The sequence below is a fragment of the Leptinotarsa decemlineata genome, unplaced genomic scaffold (assembly GCF_025532065.1).
Source record: "Leptinotarsa decemlineata unplaced genomic scaffold, Ldec_3_MD MMD2_tig00002082_RagTag_RagTag, whole genome shotgun sequence".
NCBI classification, from domain to species: Eukaryota; Metazoa; Arthropoda; class Insecta; order Coleoptera; family Chrysomelidae; genus Leptinotarsa; species Leptinotarsa decemlineata.
The window spans coordinates 1,077,043-1,095,560 of record NW_027412573.1 but is presented as its reverse complement, the minus strand read 5'-3'; the positions used below and the strand labels follow the sequence as shown (position 1 = coordinate 1,095,560).

The window sequence follows — 18,518 nt, the reverse complement described above, 5'->3', positions numbered from 1 at the left end:
CTTAGACTTTTATTTCTACAGATGCCGTCATTTTCATGATTGAATTTCATAATTGGCTCTTGAAAATTATTGGAAAAATCGTTCTGATGAAGTAATGATAACTAGTAGGACAATCTATTCCCTGCAAAAAATATACACAAAAATTTTATGGGAATGTTTAAGCGACATCTCTTGCTTGCTAGAATAACACGACTTGTATCTGTTCTAGTTTCCTGTAATTTTTAGGGTTGGGACCACTTCATTAGATTCCTCGTACAGGTTTCTATTATAAGGTTCGCGACATGGCTTTGTCTTCCTGATAGTAGATGGCGATAAACAAGTTTTTTAGAATCTACTTGAATTATCAATAATATGATTATTTTGTGTTTCAAGAATTGATCTCAAAAACTGTATGGAAATATTCAACAATTTTATGTTTACTGAGAATAACTTGAAATATTAGCGTTAGCTGATTGTCTGTTTTACACAAACATTTGCTCATGTAGATTCCAGAACTGTAATCGGCTGTGCCATATAAAATATAAGTGATTCAATCTCTTCCCTGAAAATTCAAAAATGTAATCGGATTTTCATTATCTACAGCGTCCTCTTTTGGACAGTAGTGAAAGTAAATTGCTACTAATTTAAAACCGGCTTCTTACAGCGAAATCTAGGTTTCACTTCTTCAACTAATATCGTTGTTGCGACATCTTTTGACGACTAGTAGAACAACAAATATTGACAGGTTGCTTTTTTGCCGGCTAGAAAATATTTATAAAAACTTCAGTGTCTGTATAAAAGATGCCGTTGGTAGTCATTACAATGAAGTAATTTTCTAATATCAATGTGAATATGAATGTTTTTTCAAGATCCGAATAAAAAAAACATAGAGGAATATCTTTCTTTCGGAGAAACTATGAAGGAGTTGAACAACAATTTACGAGTTGCTTTATCAGGCTGAGAATCATGAAAATATGGTCTCATGAAAGGATGAGCTGTATCACTTCAGAAATGTTTCAGTACCAATATAAGTAGGAACAATTAAAAAAAAAACGAATAAAAAAAAAGATTTATTGTGGAATATTTTTGTTATCTTAACAGTCAGAGAAAATATGAAGATACATATATACAACGTCTGTCTTCTATGGGACTGGGGTACCGCGTTAAGGCCTAGAGAAATTATTTAACAATAAATAAAATTACAAAGTAATACTCGAATGCCTTCTTGAGTCACTTTCAAATTTGAAGAATTGTATGTATTTTTCCTAAATGTCTGTCGAGGGAAATACTATATGAGACCGCGTTTCTTCTTGTAGTCTTGCAGATTCAAACTTCGTTTGGGGGCCAAGTCCTTCGTTACTGATTTTGGGACGATGTTTACTGGAGTGGCTGAAAACATTAATAAAAAATCAACAACTTGAACAAATTAAAAAAAAAAACTAATACAATGGCAGGCGAAACAGAAGAAGATAATTTACGATTTGGTCACCGCAAACTTACAAAACTTTCTCAGAATTCAGATTGCTTTCGTTAAATGACGTACGTAAAATTATAATTTCCTTGGATAATAAGTGCAGTATACGTGAAATCCTCAACTTCAAAATATTGAAACAAGTTTTTGAGACTATCGGTCACGTTATATTGCACCTTATCAACACCTCTCTTGAAACTGGCGAAATACCAGATAGATTGAAAAGTAGTACTATTGTTCCTATACCCAAAATTCCTCATACTATTAAATGTAAAGAATTCAGGCCAATCAACACTTTACCTCCGATTGAGAAGGTACTTGAAACAGCAGTATATAACCAACTAATAGAATATGTGGAAAAAAACGACATTTTAATCAACAATCAATCGGGTTTTCGCAAATTGCATTCGTGTGAGTCATCAGTGCAACTATCTCTAAACAAATTTAAATCTGGCTGGATAATAATAAGTTTGTTGTAGTCGTGTTCCTTGACCTCAAAAGAGCATTTGAGACCATTGATAGGTCTATACTACTAGCCAAATTGAATATATATGGAATTGAGGGCAAAGTTTATAATTGGTTATCTAATTACTTGACCAACAGAAAACAACGGGTAAGAGTTAAAGACATGTTCTCTTGTGAAATTGACAATTACGTTGGAGTTCCCCAGGGTAGTGTTCTGGGACCCCTTCTATTCATACTATATTTAAACGAAATGCCATTGTTTGTCGACTGTGAATTTATGAACTTTTTTGCTGATGATATTCTATTGGCATGTAGCGATGTGAACCTTATGATGGCTATACAAAAATGAATAATACTCTAGCAAGTGTCAACAAATATTTAAAAATTAATAAACTCAAGCTGAATGTGATGAAAACTAAAGCGATGATAATCACCACCAAGTTTAAATACAGCCAAATAGACTCTAAAACTATTAATCTCAACATTGATGATGACAAAATTGAAATAGTGAATTCAACTAAATATCTGGGATTCCAGATAGATAACACTCTATCGTTTGATGAACATTTTGAGTATATTCATAAAAAAATTTCAAAGAAATTATTCTTTTTTTCTAGAATTGTCAATAATCTTTCAACGGAGTCAAGTATCACAGTTTACAAGTCAATTGTTCAGCCACACTTTGACTATTGTTCCTCTATCCTATATCTATTCAATCAGAATAAATTGTCTCAACTCCAAAAACTTCAGAATCGTGGTATGAGAATCATTTTGAAGTGCCGTAGAGATACTCCTATCAATATTATGCTCAATGTTTTAAATTGGCAATCCATTTCCCAAAGACTGCTATACTTCACAATGATCTTCGTATACAAAATATTGAACAATTTAGGACCATCTTATTTTAATCAGTATATTGTCTTTCATCACGATATTCACCACCACTTCACTCGAAATAATAATAACTTATATATTAACAGAACAAAAAACAAAAATACTATGAACTCATTGTTTTTCAAGGGTTTTGATCGGTTCAACAAATTACCTAATGCAATTAAAAATAGCCCATCTCTGAACATGTTTAAAAATGAACTGAAGAAATTTGTTTTAAATGTAATATGATATGTATTATGTCTTTGTTACCTGTAGCTGTAATTTGTATAATTCCATTCATCTAATGTTCCTTATATATTTCAAATAATTATGTAATTTATCTTTCTACATGTTGCATTGGAATTTTTCGAATGTATAATGTTGCTGTTTTTGTAGTAATGTCTTTACAAATATTTTATGGAACTTATGTTTGTCATACATTTAAGTCATTTCTATATGCAACACATACCTTTTTTTTTATTTCTACCATTCTAGTTGATTTGTATATTATTAGGATATCCTATTTGAATAAAGATCTATCTATATATCTATCTATTAAATGATGTATAAAATCATAGTTTAGGTAAATATTTTGTGATCTATCGACATTGTGTACTGATTTTACATTCAGAACTTATTTCCAAACATTATTTTTCGTGTACATTTTATTCCATGTGGAAAATTTTTCATTAATTGAAACGTTACGGGTTCATTTACACTTCCATAATTAAATACATGATTAAAGCCTCCGTAAATTTTACGATTTGGCAATGTTGATTATTTCTATTGTTCCTATTGGTCAATCGAACAAGAAGCGGGAATAGGGGCGTGACGTCATCAGCCTACCACATTCGATTTTTAATAATTGATTACGGGAAAACTATGTTTTACGTAAAACTACGTAAAACTACTGTTTTACAATTTAAAATTTCTATCAAGTGAACTATAAACCAAAAAATCATGAAACAAGCCCATCAACATAGTATAAGAACAGTCAAATAACATATACTAGGACGAAGTAGAGTAGTAAAACGATTAAAACGATAAATTCAAAGTTCTCGTAAAAGATATGAGAGTGAAATATTCAACGTGGGAAAGAAAAGCTTCAACTTCATGGAGTATTTTCGTCCATTCATCCCAACAACAAAAATAAACAGTGAAAATGAATGTAACAGTACAAAATGGTTGATGAAAACTGAAAAATCATTTCAATAATAGACTCAAAAAACCCAACATACCTGATAAGGGGACCTCAAGGTCGATTTTGATATCGAAATCGTGAGCTGAAAACAGATCGTCTTGAGAGACTTGCGTCGCCCCTTGAGTTGGTTTCTTTGCAGTATCGGGTTGCTGTGAAGCTTCCGGTTTCTTGAGTTCGGCAGGAGCTTTCGACAGGGCCGCAGCGCGAGCCTCTTTCTCACCTGCTTTGAAATTCATTCGAGGTTTTGTTGATCTTCTGGTGAATGGATCCTCGATCTGGAAATGGAAAAAATCCATGATGATGATCAGTGGTGACCTCAGTCTTCTCAGAGGATGGGAATTCTTAATTAGACTTTTGATGGACTGACACTTATCAGAAAACAACTGCTCCTCTGGCTAATACCACGAAGAATGTTGGATTATATCCGACAGGCGTCAGTGCAGGAATCTTCACTGAAGTAATTCCTGCATATGCTGTTGGTATGTATTTATATTGAAAATTAATGGTAAAGTAATGATACCCAAGCATTTTTAGAAAAAAATAATCATAATTATTTGTCAATATCTTTTATCTTATTGCGATGAATAGCCTCAAATTTTATGGGGAGGCTAAGCCTCCCTTGCCTCTTTTGACGAGCCGCCGCTGGATAAATATCATCTGTTTTACGTCTAAACTCGGAAAACTCACCTTCTTTCCTTTGTTCGCCCGAACCTCGGCCATAATTGCCTTCTCCGCCTCCTCAACATTCTTCTTCCTATTGCGATTATTTATGTACGATATACTAGATATCGTCGACGTTCGTAACTTGTCCAACTCCGTAGCTCTCTCTTCGAGATCCGTCAACTTTTGTCCGAGCTCCCTGGCAGCCTCTTCATCCCCCCTGCTCATCGCCGAGTCCCTCTCTTTCATCAGCTGCGTCTTCCTCATGGCATAGTTGAAAGGGTTCGATTTGAACCGCTGCTTTTCCTGGATGATCCGTTCGACGTCCTGCTCATTGAACTCGTAGCTGATCGCTTCCTTGATGTCGGCCTGTTTCTGGTCGATCTTCGACTTGGCGGGCAGGTCGTTACCCGCCGCGGCGCTCGCTTCGATCCACTTGTGGTATTCCGGGTCGGAGAATTCCTGGTTCGATACAAATTCTAGTCGGAATACTCGCTCTTGGGTGCCGTGTCTGACTTTCAAACCCTGGAAAAGAAGATATTGATAACCCAAATGAACTGCATGAACTAAACTACTAAAGAAATCACAATCCTTTTAAAAAAAGTAACTTGAGACTGTCCTTAACTGAAACAACTTAGATGTTCGAAAGCCAAGCACGAATGAAACTTCAATTGACCTGAAAGTTTATAAATCTTCACTTCAAAACAAAGGCGAAAGTTACAACTGGTCCTTCGAGCCGGATTACCAAAATAATTTGAATTGGGAAAACGATATTTCACTCAGTTTTTTATTTATGAGCATAATTGAATCAAAGTGTAGTTCATCAGTTCGGACTTCCATTGTCTAATATATAAATTGATTTGAAATCCCTGAAAAAAATAAATAAAAAGATTAACCGAAAATGACAATTTTATTAAACAAAAACTGAAATTACAAAGAAATAACATACAAGCAACAAGCAAAAAAATAAAAAAATTTAAATAATAATAAAGGCTGAAAATAAAAAAAAATAAAAAATATTATTAACAATCGAAACTTAACGACATAACTTGGTTTCGGAATCTTTTAATTTTTATTTTTTGTTAATATTTTTAGATTTTTTTTAATTTTCAGCTTTTATTAATATTTCAATTATTTTATTTTTTTGGTTGTTGCTTGTATGTTATTTCTTTGTAATTTCAGTTTTTGTTTAATAAAATTGTTATTTTGGTTACTTCTTTTGGATTTTTTTTTGTTTTCAGGGATTTCAAATCAATTTATATTATATTAGACCAGGGGTCTCCAAACTTTAAAGCCTTCGGGCCATAATGATTTTTTCAGTTTGTTCCAAGAGCCAATACCTGCCCTTAACTATATTTCTAGACTAGGATAGTCGCAAAGTGCGTGACCTAAGCAAACTTACGGTTTTTATGCATTTCAATTATTATTGTGTATTGTGACACTTAACGACATCTAGTGGCGAGTAGTGGTACTATGTACTATCTTTCCCAGCTACCCGCTAGGTGGCATTAGGCGTAATTAAATATTTGGAATTACCGCGTTGGTTCGAGAAAGTTCTGGTTCTAGCTAGTGTATTTCGATCGCCTCGAGATGGCAGTGATAATTGCATATAAAAAGGCTAGCGGCGCAACTGCGAGTTAGTCTGCGTAGGAAAGGCGAAGGAAGCGAAACTGTCTATTGTGAAATAAAGTAACACCCGTCAATAAAAGTATTTTGATTTGACTTATTGTTTTTATGTGTGATTTGTTAGTATGGAAAAGAAGGGAAAAATCGACAGTGAATGCAGAACGTTCCAAGAAAAATGGAACTTTTAGTATTTTGTGATTGAGTCCAGTAATAAGGCGCTATGTTTAATTTGTAATAAAACCATAGCTGTTTTCAAAGACAATAACATTAAATGACACTATGAATCGAAACATCTTCAAAGTTACTCCAAGTATACAGGAAGTTTGCGAAAGGAAAAATTTGAAGCTTTGAAACGCGGACTCAAATCGTAGCAATCTTTGTTTAGTTTGTCAGCAAACACCGTGGCTCGGAGGGTGCAAGACATCGCAGAAAATATATCATCTCAACTGTCTGACAAAAATGGACATCATCAGTGGTTTTCTCTAGCATTGAATGAGTCAACGGATGTGACAGATACTGCTCAGGTGTTGATTTTTATTCGCGGAGTAGATAAAAGCTATGAAGTGTATGAAGAACTTCTTGGTATTGATAGTATTCACGGCACGACAACTGGGGCAGATATTTTTAAGGGAGTTGAAAATGCCATTAATAAAAAGAACCTTCGATGGAGAAATTTGAAATCTATAACAACTGATCGAGGCAAAAATATGTATGGTAAAAATAAAGGAGTGGATGCACTTGTGTCAAAGGCTGTAGAAAATGATGGTGGTTCAAAACCATTAGTCTTACATTGTATCATTCATCAACAGTCCTTGTGCGGAAAATGTTTGGATATGTCTGAAGTTCTAAAACCAGTCATATCAGTTTTTAACTTCATCAGATCCACTGGGCTGAATCACCGACAATTCCGCGAGTTTATTCAACAGATTGGAGAAAATGATTTACCATATCATACTGCCGTACGCTGGCTTAGTTGCGGAAAAGTTCTTAAGCGCTTTTTTGAACTTCGAGCAGAGATCGACATTTTTTTAAATGAGAAACAGCGCCCTTTTGCCGATTTCGAAAATAGTGAATGGATGTGGAAGTTAGCCTTCTATGTCGATTTGACAAATCATATGAACGAACTGAATTTGAGATTGCAAGGAGAAAATCAGCTTCTCCCTAATTTATACACCAATATCAAATCCTTCAGGCAGAAAATAATACTATTTCAATCGCAATTACGTAAAAAATGTTTCACACATTTTGAAACATGTGAAATATTCAGCCACACTACAGAGACTGAATGTCCCGTCAATTTTGCAATCGAAACTTTGAGTGCTTTGAAGATAAATTATGATACTCGTTTTTCAGATTTTGATGTCATTGCGAATGAAATTAAGCTTTTTGAAAATCCTTTTGATTCTGACATTGAAACCCTGGCTCCGGAAGTCCAAATGGAAATTATTGATTTACCGTGCAGTGATATACTTGAGAACAAATATCAAAATTCATCTTTGTTGGAATTTTATAAGTCTTCCACTGGAACAATTTGATAATTTGCATAAATTTGCTCGTGGGTTGTTTTCTGTTTTTAGTACTACTTACTTGTGTGAAAAAACGTTTTCCGAGATGAAGTACACAAAGAATGTTTACAGATCTCAATTAACCGATTAGCATCTTAAATCTCTTTTGATAATTGGTACAAGTAAAATTGATCCACAACTACAAAGTATTGTCGGTGGAAAATCACAATTACATAAATCTCGTTAGTGTTTTTGTTTTACTGTGATTCATTTCAATTATTTGTTAGTTATTGATATGCTCAAACTTAGATACTTAAGTTAAGTTTTCTTTGTCATCATTTCTGTCGTTAAGTTTTACCTTGCAAGTAAATAAAACCGAGTAATTATCATTCTGTGTTTTCTTCTTCAACTTATCACAGCAATAGTAACAACAATTAGGTAATCATTGGCTGTCGCGGGCCAGATTGATGACACTGGCGGGCCGGATTTGGAGACCCCTGGCTTAAAGGATCAGGGTTTTGTTCAGTTGGACCACTTTCTCCAATGAAATGTGGTGAGCAAATATAAGTATCCTTGGTAACATCATCAATAGATTCAAAGCCGCGGTCACTTCTGCTACATTTTTTCACCCATAATTCACATTTTGCACATGTAATGTAATGTAATTTGCTTGATGATTCGATTATTTTTTTGCGATATTCAAGACAAGGCTTTGGAAAATTTATAAAATAGTATGTGTTGGTTTTGAATGATTAATATCTTGTATCACTTTTACATACTCCATAACAACACCGTTTTGTTGTTCCTTTTCGTACAGATAACATAATTATAATGGAGTACAAAAATGTTTTCTGATTATTTTGACGTACTACTTTTTTTTCTACATTTTTTACAATTAATAAACTTCAATTTATATTATAATTTTTAAAACATGAGTTGCGGGCTCTTTAACATGGTTGTTTACAAAAAACAGTACGAAAAAGATGGCAGATACTGACGCATGCGCAGAAAAAATTTGTGATGAAAAGGCCTATTAGTTTCCATCTTTTCACAGTAAGAAAACTACAGATTTTTTTCAAAATGTACTCAGTCACTCACCATTGTGCAAAGGAAAAAAATAAGCTGACTCACCTTATTCGTCTTCGTTTTCCCCAAATTATAAATCTTCGCCGTCTCGTAGACGCCTATAACTTCGGCCACCCTGTAAACGGGGGCGTTATTGTGCTGTCCTATGCCCACTTTGACGTAACACCCTTTGGCGATGCGGTCGAAGAACGGCATGTGCACGAACCGCTCGAGCTTGTGCCTCGACAGCCGGATGAGGTTCAGGTCTTGCCGGGTTGGCACGTAAGTGGATGGCTTCGAAGTAGACGACTTCTCCTCTTCTTCGTTGTCATCGTTGTCGCTCGAACTCGAGCTGGACGAAGAGTGGGAGCGGGAACGCGACCGGACAGAAGGAGCCGGAGCCGACTTGGGTTGCGAAGATGAGGTGCTTTTGTCGTCTACAAAACAAAATTTGGTTTGATGAAAAAAGAAGAAGGACCGACAGGAGAGTTTTCAAAATTTAATAGTTGAGTGTTTGACAGACACACTTTGAAGTCAAATAGCGTAACATGCTTTTGAAGAACATCGAACATCGAAGCTTATTTAAAAAAATATTTTCAACTTTTTAGTTCGATGTTCTTCAAAAGCGAGTTTTTTAGTTTTTTTAAACTATACTTATTTTTGACTTTTTAGTCCGATTTATTGTCAAAAATACTTTTTTTTAAAAGTTCTAGTCACTATAGTAAAACCAATAATGATTGAGAGTAAAGCGCGTTGTCATATCTAAATTTTACGTTACCAGTTCATAGCAGAATCAAAATATAGTAAGCAGTAGAGTTGTAGGTTGTGGCAAATTATAGATAATACACAATACTAGTACGATTATAAGGTTTTATTTATGACAAAAATCAGTAATGAGCTTGTAATGAGTAATACTTTTACATTTCCTGATTACTGATCAGTTAAAATTCATTATTTTCTGTATAGTGTTAGATATTTATTACAACTAGTGGCAACGCTGTACGCAACGATATTTCTGTCTTTGTCACTTTACCGTAACTTCCATCTCATCGTTGCAGTCCTCACTAATGTACTTGCATCCATGGGCGTTTCATTGGTTTGTGAATTATACAGCGTGAATTGTACGTTTTACAGTTAAGTTAGTCAGCAATCGACGTGTTGTGATAACAATTGGTGAAAATTATAGTGCTAATAAGTGTTTAAGCGTTACATAATTATATTTTTACACCGTTCTCAAACTACTCAAAAAATGGGAGACATGGTCGGGCCTTCCACGTCGAAAAAGGTAAAACGATTGGAGTCTCAGTCAGTAAGAGAAAAACAAATTGTACTGCGAGTATTTCACTGTCTTGAAAGAGATCATCAGCCACCAAAAGATGACTTTGTGCATATGTGCTGTAATTATACATGTGTACCTCCGAATAACCAACCGGGCATTTCTACATCATTAAGTTCCACAATTACAAAAGATAAATTAGTTGATATGTGCTCTGATTATACCGGTGTACCAAAATCATCGATTTACAAAATACTAAGAGAAGCAGAAATTCATGGGGACGTACAAACGCCAAAAACTAGTAGCGGACGAAAAAAAATCACAGTTGATGAAGAAGCCAAAACCAGTATACGCAGAATATTCACAGTTTCTTTTTCAGAAATGAGCTGCCCACACTACAAAAAGTTCTGGAGGCACTTAGCAATCATGAATTGGTCCCAAAAATGGGTAAAGAAACTTTTAGGAAACTTGTACACGAAATGAAATTTACGTACGGAAAAGTTGACAGGAAAAGCATTCTCATTGAACGTCAAGAAATAATAGCATGGAGAAGAAACTATCTAAGAAAAATTGACGAATTTCGGAAGCTCAAAAAAAAATTGTACTTCGTGGACGAGACATGGGTTAACCAAGGACATACGGTCAAAAAAGTATGGCAGGATGGTAATATAACAAGTGCACGACAAGCCTTTATTGAAGGTTTGTCAGTTGGGTTAAAACAGCCATCTGGAAAAGGTAGTCGTCTGATAGTTACGCATATAGGAAGCGACAGTGGATTTTTACCAAATGGTGAATTAATATTTAAATCTAAGAAAACAGGCGACTATCATGAAGAGATGAATGCGGAGGTGTTTTGAAAATGGTTTGAAGGCATCATTCAACTTGTGGAACCTGGGTCTGTCATCGTCATGGACGATGCCCCATACCATAGTCGACATTTAGAACCATTACCGAAACAATCATGGAAAAAAGCAGCAATTCAAGAATGGTTAATTAATAAGAACATCCAATATAACAAAGATAGTTCAAAGGCAGAACTACTTCAGCTAACAAAATTACACACAGACAAATATAAAAAATTCGCAGTGGATGAAATGGCGTTAAGTCGTGGAATTACAGTTTTAAGGTTACCACCATACCACTGCGAATTAAACCCAATAGAATTAATCTGAGCGCAAGTAAAAGGATATGTGGCACGAGAAAACAGAACATTTGAATTAGTGGACGTGCAACATCACCTACAAGAAGCTATTCGAACTGTTTCTGCAGAAGACTGGAAGAAATGCATGCAGCATGTTTTAAAAGAGGAGCAAAAAATGTGGGACGTAGACAACCGTATTGAACACAATATTGAACCAATCATAATTTACTTTGATGATAGCGGTAGCAACAGTGACGAATCTGAGGTTGAAGATTAGACGAAAATTTGTACATTTACATTTATATTATATTCTATTCTATTGTATTTTCTATATGTATATATATATATTATATATATATATATATATATATATATATATATATATATATATATATATATATATATATATATATATATATATATATATATATATATATATATATATATATATATATATATATATATATACATATATATATATATATATTGTGATTTTTATTAATATTGTTAATTTATTTGGTACCTACTATAATTACCACGATTATTACTCCGTTTTCATAAGGCCCACCTAATGACTACAACGATTACGTAAATTACGATATTGCAAAGGTTCCAATCCGACCGTTATAGATCAAGCAATAATTTATAGTTACGGACAGCGCCATCTGCCCGCGAATAGATCAAGAAATATAATTTAGGTTACGAACAGCGCCATCTGCCCGCGAATAGATCAAGAAATAATGACGATAATTCTGCTACATCCAAAGAATCCATTGAAATCGAGGACAAATTATCAATAAGACATGCAGACAAGAATTTGCTGATGCTAGAACTGTAAAACAGACTCACCATCATCATCTTCACTATCATCAGAGTAAATATCAGACGCCTTCAGTTTCAATTCGTTCTTCTTGGAGAGAATCTGCTCCTCCTCATCTTTTTTCTTCTGTTCCTCTTTTTTCTTTCGTTCTTCTTCTGCTTCCTCCCTTTTGATTTTCCCTTCACGTCTGGCTTTCAGTTCCGCCATAGCGTTGACACGTTTATCCACCCTACCGCGGTTTTCTTCTATGTTTTTCTTACGTTCCTTGCTTCTTTCTTTGTGGTCGATGGAGCTGAAGTCATTTTGGAGTTTATTCGCGACCTCTTTGTCCTTGTCTTTGTCCTTTTCTTTTGGCTTTGATGGCTTGTCTTTGGCACGTTCTGCTTTCTTTGCTTGCCTGAGCTTCTTTTCGATCTCAAACCTGAAATTTTGAATATATTCCCAACTACTTTTCCCCAATTTCTTCGTCTAATGTACTTTGGGTGGAACTTTTTCTTTAATTAATAAATAGAAGTGTAGTTAAATTTGCTAATGAAAAGTTTATTATAAATCATCATAACCTCGACAGTCGAGTTTTTGGTTGTGAACATTTTTCATAAAGTTCTCAGTTAACAAATATTTGAGTCCAAACAAAACCTGTGAAAATAGTGACCATTTATAAATGTATTGCGGAGCGTATTGATTATCAGTCTCAGACTTGTGTCATCTACACTGATTTTTCTAAAGCGTTCGACAAACTTGACCATAGTATCCTGCTCAACAAGCTTTCGACTTCTGGGTTATCCAATGACTTGTGGATAACCCAGCCACATCTGGTGTACCACAAGGATCAAACCTAGGACCCCTACTGTTCAATATGTTCATTAATGATATCGAAGCTGAGATTGATGTCAATTTCCTCTTATACGCAGATGACTTGAAACTGTATCACAATATAACATGTTCTAATGATTGCGAACGTCTCGCCCTGAATTTAAATCGTGGTGCTACATGGTGTCAGAAGAATAATCTATCTCTCAACATATCCAAATGTAATGTCTTACTCACTGAAAACGAATTTGACATTACACAACTACGTCATAAACAATCAAGTTCTGGAGCGTTCTGACACACTCACTGATCTAGGTGTTACTTTTGATTCATTCCTCTCTTTTAATAAACATATTGACACTACTCTGACAGCTGCTTATCACATGTATGGCTTCTTAGTTAGGAATACAAAAGGCTTTGGAAAAGCTTCAACATTGAAATTACTTTATTTCACTTTTGTTCAATAAAGGCTGGAATATGATTCTGTTGTGTGGAGTCCCTACTATCAGGTTCATATAAATGTTAAGATACACCCCCTTAAAGGGGGTATATAAAATTTGTATAACAATTTTTTTCACAAGCACTAAAAGAGTTACATTATTTGTACTATCAAAAAGACACTTAGCCAGAAATTTATTTGGTTTACTCCATGGTTGTAAGGGGTGGAAAACGCAACCCCTAAAATTTATTTCCAATGTAATTTTTTGTCTTAATATTTGTTTACCATATAAAAATTTATTTCCGATAGCCTGTTTCATTTTTAACAAAAAATGTCTCTTGGGTTTTTTGCCCAAAATAAACCAGTTCGCAGCAAAAAATTATTTTACCACCAACTACAGAGATACATCGCTGAAATGATTAGAAGAAATTGTGACTTTCTGAAAACGATAGAATTCACAGACATAATTACCACATATGGGCTGATGAAAACCCTCACGCTATTGTCGAAACTAACCATCAAGAACAGTTTTCTCTCAACGTGTGGCTCGGAGTTATTGGGGATGATTTACTTGATTGGGCCTCATTTTCTACCTCCTCGATTGAATGGTGAGGCATACGTTCAATTTTTAAGAGAAGTGCATCCAGTACTGCTGGAGGAAGTTCCTTTGGGCGTCAGAAGGGATATGTTTTTTATGCATGATGGGGCTCCCGCCCATTTTAGTCAAGTAGCACGTCAGCATTTAACTGAAACATATGCAAATCAGTGGATAGGTCGAGGAGGACCACAGAGCCGGCCCGCTCGATCCCCGGATCTCAATCTTCTCGATTTCTCTATTTGGGGCCATTTACAGCATTTGGTTTATCGTACTCCTGTTCTCGATGTAGAGGACTTAAGAAACCGCATCATCGATGCGTGCAGGGTAATCAGAGAGGCTCCAGAAATATTTGAGCGAATACGTGGCTCAATGCGCCGACGTCTAGACGCATGCGTAATGTCTGAAGGTAGACATATCGAACATTTACTATGATTTCTACATGTTGTGTGTTTTGTTATTAATAAACTAGTTTTGTTTATTACCCTTTAATCGTTTAATGCAGGTACTAACTACAAAATAACAATGAATCCACTTCGCATTTATGACGATGTATCTCTGTAGTTGTTCGTAAAATAATTTTTTGCTGCGAACTGGTTTATTTTGGGCAAAAAACCCAAAAGACATTTTTTGTTTAGAATGAAACAGGCTATCGGAAATAAATTTTTAAATGGTAAACAAATAATAAGACAAAAAGTTACATTGGAAATAAATTTTAGGGTTTGCGTTTTCCACCCCTTACAACCATGGGGTAAACCAAATAAATTGCTGGCTAAGTGTCTTTTTGGTAGTACAAAACTTCAGGTTAATTTCAATATTGTAACTTTTTCAGTGCTTGTGAAAAAAATTGTTATACAAATTTTATGTACCCCCTTTAAGGGGCTGTATCTTAACAAGAGATGCTCCAATGAAGCTTCTTTATATGAAAGATCCTATCTTTTTTTCGATGAGGAACCATCTTCTCAAATGTTTTACACTTATTCAGTTACACCCTGTAGATTTACAATTTATATTATGTAAGTACATATTTGCAAATGCCACTGTTACTCCCTATTCTGTAATTGAGTTTATCCTGTATTAAATAACTAAATAAATAAATAAATAAAAGCTCAACTGGGATTAATTTCTGAGATCTGGCAAGATAAATTTCTCAGTGATGATAATGATAGTTTCATTAGTCTTTAGAAACACAGTTTTTAGACACGTCAATACAATTTCTAAAATAAGTTTGAGAGGATAAGATTCGTCAGTTTCTAAAAAATGCTTGTAGATACATTAGATTTACGAAAGGATACAAGTTGATAAGAGAACATTCCAATCCTATAAAAATTGACTAAAATGTAAGCCATGAGTATTTTACAAATTATAAATAATATCCCCAACAAATGATAAAGTCTCATTATACCAAAATAACTGCAACAATTCCCCCATTTTGGCTTTCACAGCCATAGTTTGAAACTGATGATGGTTTTGAGCTTTTAGTCTGTCATCTATTGGAAGTTTTTTCTATCATTTGCCAGCATGGGAGGAGATACTCTGTACAGTATACCTACAAACTTGAAAGCAATAACATATCCCTCTGAAAACTGTCACAATTTCCCCGTAGTTTTACTGCCAACTTTTGAAATAATTTGCAGTTTCGAGGCTTTTAGACTGTCGTCTATTGGAAGAAACAACTCATTCCTCTGAAGATGTCAGCAACTTGTGCCGGCGAAACCCAACAGAGGACAGCCTAAAAACCCAAAAACACAAACAGTTTCAATTTCCCCATAGTTTCCTGACAAAACTCACCTAGTCTTCATGAGCTCCCTTTGCTCAATACGCTTGAAAATCTCCGTCTCCCTTTCTTTCTCCGTTAAGGAGGCCAGCCTGGCTCTGTCTTCCTCGTCACCCATCAACTGGTCGTCGTAACCGTCGTTGAACTCTTCTTCCGAACTGGAGGAATCGGAGACCTCTCCCTCTTCGGGTTCTGATGCCTTTCCGTCATCCTCCTTGCCGCTTTCTTCTTTTTCTGATTCAGAAGAGACAGAATCCCTTTTCACTTTCTTCTTGCTGTTTTTTGATGAATCATCGCTGTCGGAACCAGATTCTGAAGAATATTTTGCCTTTGGGGAGGGTTTCTTTTTATTTTTGTTCTTGGCGAGGTTCAAGAACTCCTGAAAGGCGACAGATATAATGAAATAAAATACTTCAGTGGGGCCCTAAACCGCAGTTTCAATTCGTACAAATATGTAGTTCAATTTTTTTTAAATATGTGTATTCATAAAGCAATTGGATTAGAAAAAAAATGGGAGGTTCAGTACTTCAATATTAGAACAGAAGAGACATCTTCATCTGACAAGAACTCTTCGATACAATAGTCAGCTTCTTGGATAAGAAATTGTCTAGAGATGCATCCGACAGATAGAGGGATTGCATAGGAGAATACTGAACCAAAATTGTCACAACTTCTGAGTTTTTCAACCAGCTAAATTGCATCTATACATTTTCAAGAGCAGTTACAATTCCTAGATCACGAAAACTCACTCTCTGCAATTTCTATACAATCATGTATTGTCTCCAAGTAAAATGAAGATTATTATTATAGTATGTACTGTATAACTTGTATTTGAATACCAAAAATTCTTTGAGTATGTGCAGAATGACCTCAGCAAAGAATTGCATAAAAAATAATAGTTAAAACAGTGAAAATTTTGCCTCGAACAAATATTGTTTTTAAATGTTTCAATCTATATCTTACTCATCATAATTTTCGCGATAAGAAACCCACATTTACTTGAATCAAAAACTATTTCAAGGAATTTTATGATGAAAAAAAAACATATAATACAGATGGATAGATATTTATTCTCAGTTGACTCGTAAAAGTGCTTACAGTCGTCAATTAAAAAAATGAATACATTTCCAAAATACATGTTACATAAATTCATCAAATGATATGCTATAAGCGAAAAATTTTACTAATAAAAATTGACAGGCATAAAACTTGTGGACCACGGCCAACAAACTCAGAAAATAGCTTTGATGTAGTTATCTCGGACCGTGAAAGTTTATACTCTTTATCAAAATCTTTACTTATTTATTTATTTACGGCAATGCCTAGTTTTAACAAGATAATCAACAAGTTTATGTGCTTTCCTAGCCTGCTCTGAACCATTATTTTTTTAAACTACTGGGAACACGGAGAGCTTCGTACAGATGTAGGTTAAATCATATCTGTCCATTGTTCATTTTGTAGTAACTGCTTAAAAGCTACAATGTTTGATCGGGAAATATTTCTATGGTTTATTATTACAGCGGTTGTGAATTTATTAATGCCAAAAACCATTCTGGCACTTTGTGAAAACTTTGTTCTGATCAAACTGAATATTTAATTTCCAGTTTCAGTATTTTTTCAAAGATCTTTGACAAGATTGGTAGTATTGATATCGGTCTGTTATTTATCAGACGTGTATAGACATGCCTGAAGAAGCTATTGCATAGCGAAACACATGTTACGTTCTACCAACTTCTAGAGATCTATGGTTAGATGAAAAATGTACCTACAATGGTATCTTCTCATATTATTTATGGGTCTCTGACTTCATCCTGAGTAATTTCAGTTTAGTGACGTTATTAATTGCAAATTGATTTATATAAGTGAATACATAATTGCGACTCTAAGGTAAGTTGAATATGGTAGATTTCGATACATTTATCATTGAAAGAAGTTGCTGTTATTTGTTAGCTGGTCACTTTTTCTTTATATTCAGGTCTTTTCCAGTTCCTATTATCAAGATCCATTAACTTCTGAAATGTGATTGACAAAGAAATTTCACATGGCACACAAAGAATGCACATTATTTTCAAATTTTCAACTGAATTTTAAAAAGGTTTTGATCCAAAATTAAGGCGTTGAAGGTTAGGTAGAGTTTCTTCTTACCGAATCCAGGTCGCTTTCAGAATCATTGCTGGAGTCACTCTCTATTAAAGCAGTATTTTTTCGTTTGACCATGATGAACCAAGGTACACCAAGACAATTACTGTTAAATTTTGCTTTTCATCCAGCACTTTCGATGCCAAACACAACACACTAAATCAAAACACTGGGCAAGACAGATAACAGACAACTGGGAAAATTCATTCAAGACACTGACATATATCGTACAAGGTTGCCAATTTACTAAATAAATGACAGAACAGCCTTTTGTTCCTTAGTTGAAATGTCTGATGAACTATAATAGAAAATACGTATATTTCTCAGTTTTGAAATATTTTGTATACTCATATGAATTGTGAATGAATCCCGAAGGATTCGTGACTCCAAGTCCCCCAGCGGTATCTGGAGTTACTTCCATCAATTCAAATTTTTCATAGACTGTTAGTTGTCAAACTTGAAATTTTCGGTGGTTTCCAATTGTGCATATTGCTATTATTTTTCAGGAGATGAATATTATGCCAAATCTAAGTGAAGCTGCAAAATTAGCGAAATAAATTATTCTTAATGATACGTCATTTAAATATTTGCTTACAACTTTAGTACTATATATTATTATAGTTTCCGTCCTAGATCAAAAATGTTAGTAAACCAGTGAAGGTGCTTATGAATACAA

General features: G+C 34.5%; 1 protein-coding gene across 1 annotated transcript; it reads right to left on the bottom strand.

Annotated features, from left to right (window-relative positions):
• Positions 1-1,036: 1,036 nt before the first annotated feature.
• On the bottom strand, positions 1,037-18,046 carry Rtf1 (RNA polymerase-associated protein Rtf1). Its single transcript, XM_074176777.1, has 7 exons — positions 17,849-18,046; positions 15,718-16,082; positions 12,112-12,503; positions 8,912-9,282; positions 4,677-5,174; positions 4,027-4,264; positions 1,037-1,368 (listed from the first exon to the last, which is right to left on the bottom strand). The coding sequence occupies exons 1-7, from the start codon at positions 17,918-17,920 to the stop codon at positions 1,268-1,270; spliced, it is 2,037 nt and encodes a 678-aa protein (XP_074032878.1). The 5' UTR covers positions 17,921-18,046; the 3' UTR covers positions 1,037-1,267.
• Positions 18,047-18,518: the final 472 nt, after the last annotated feature.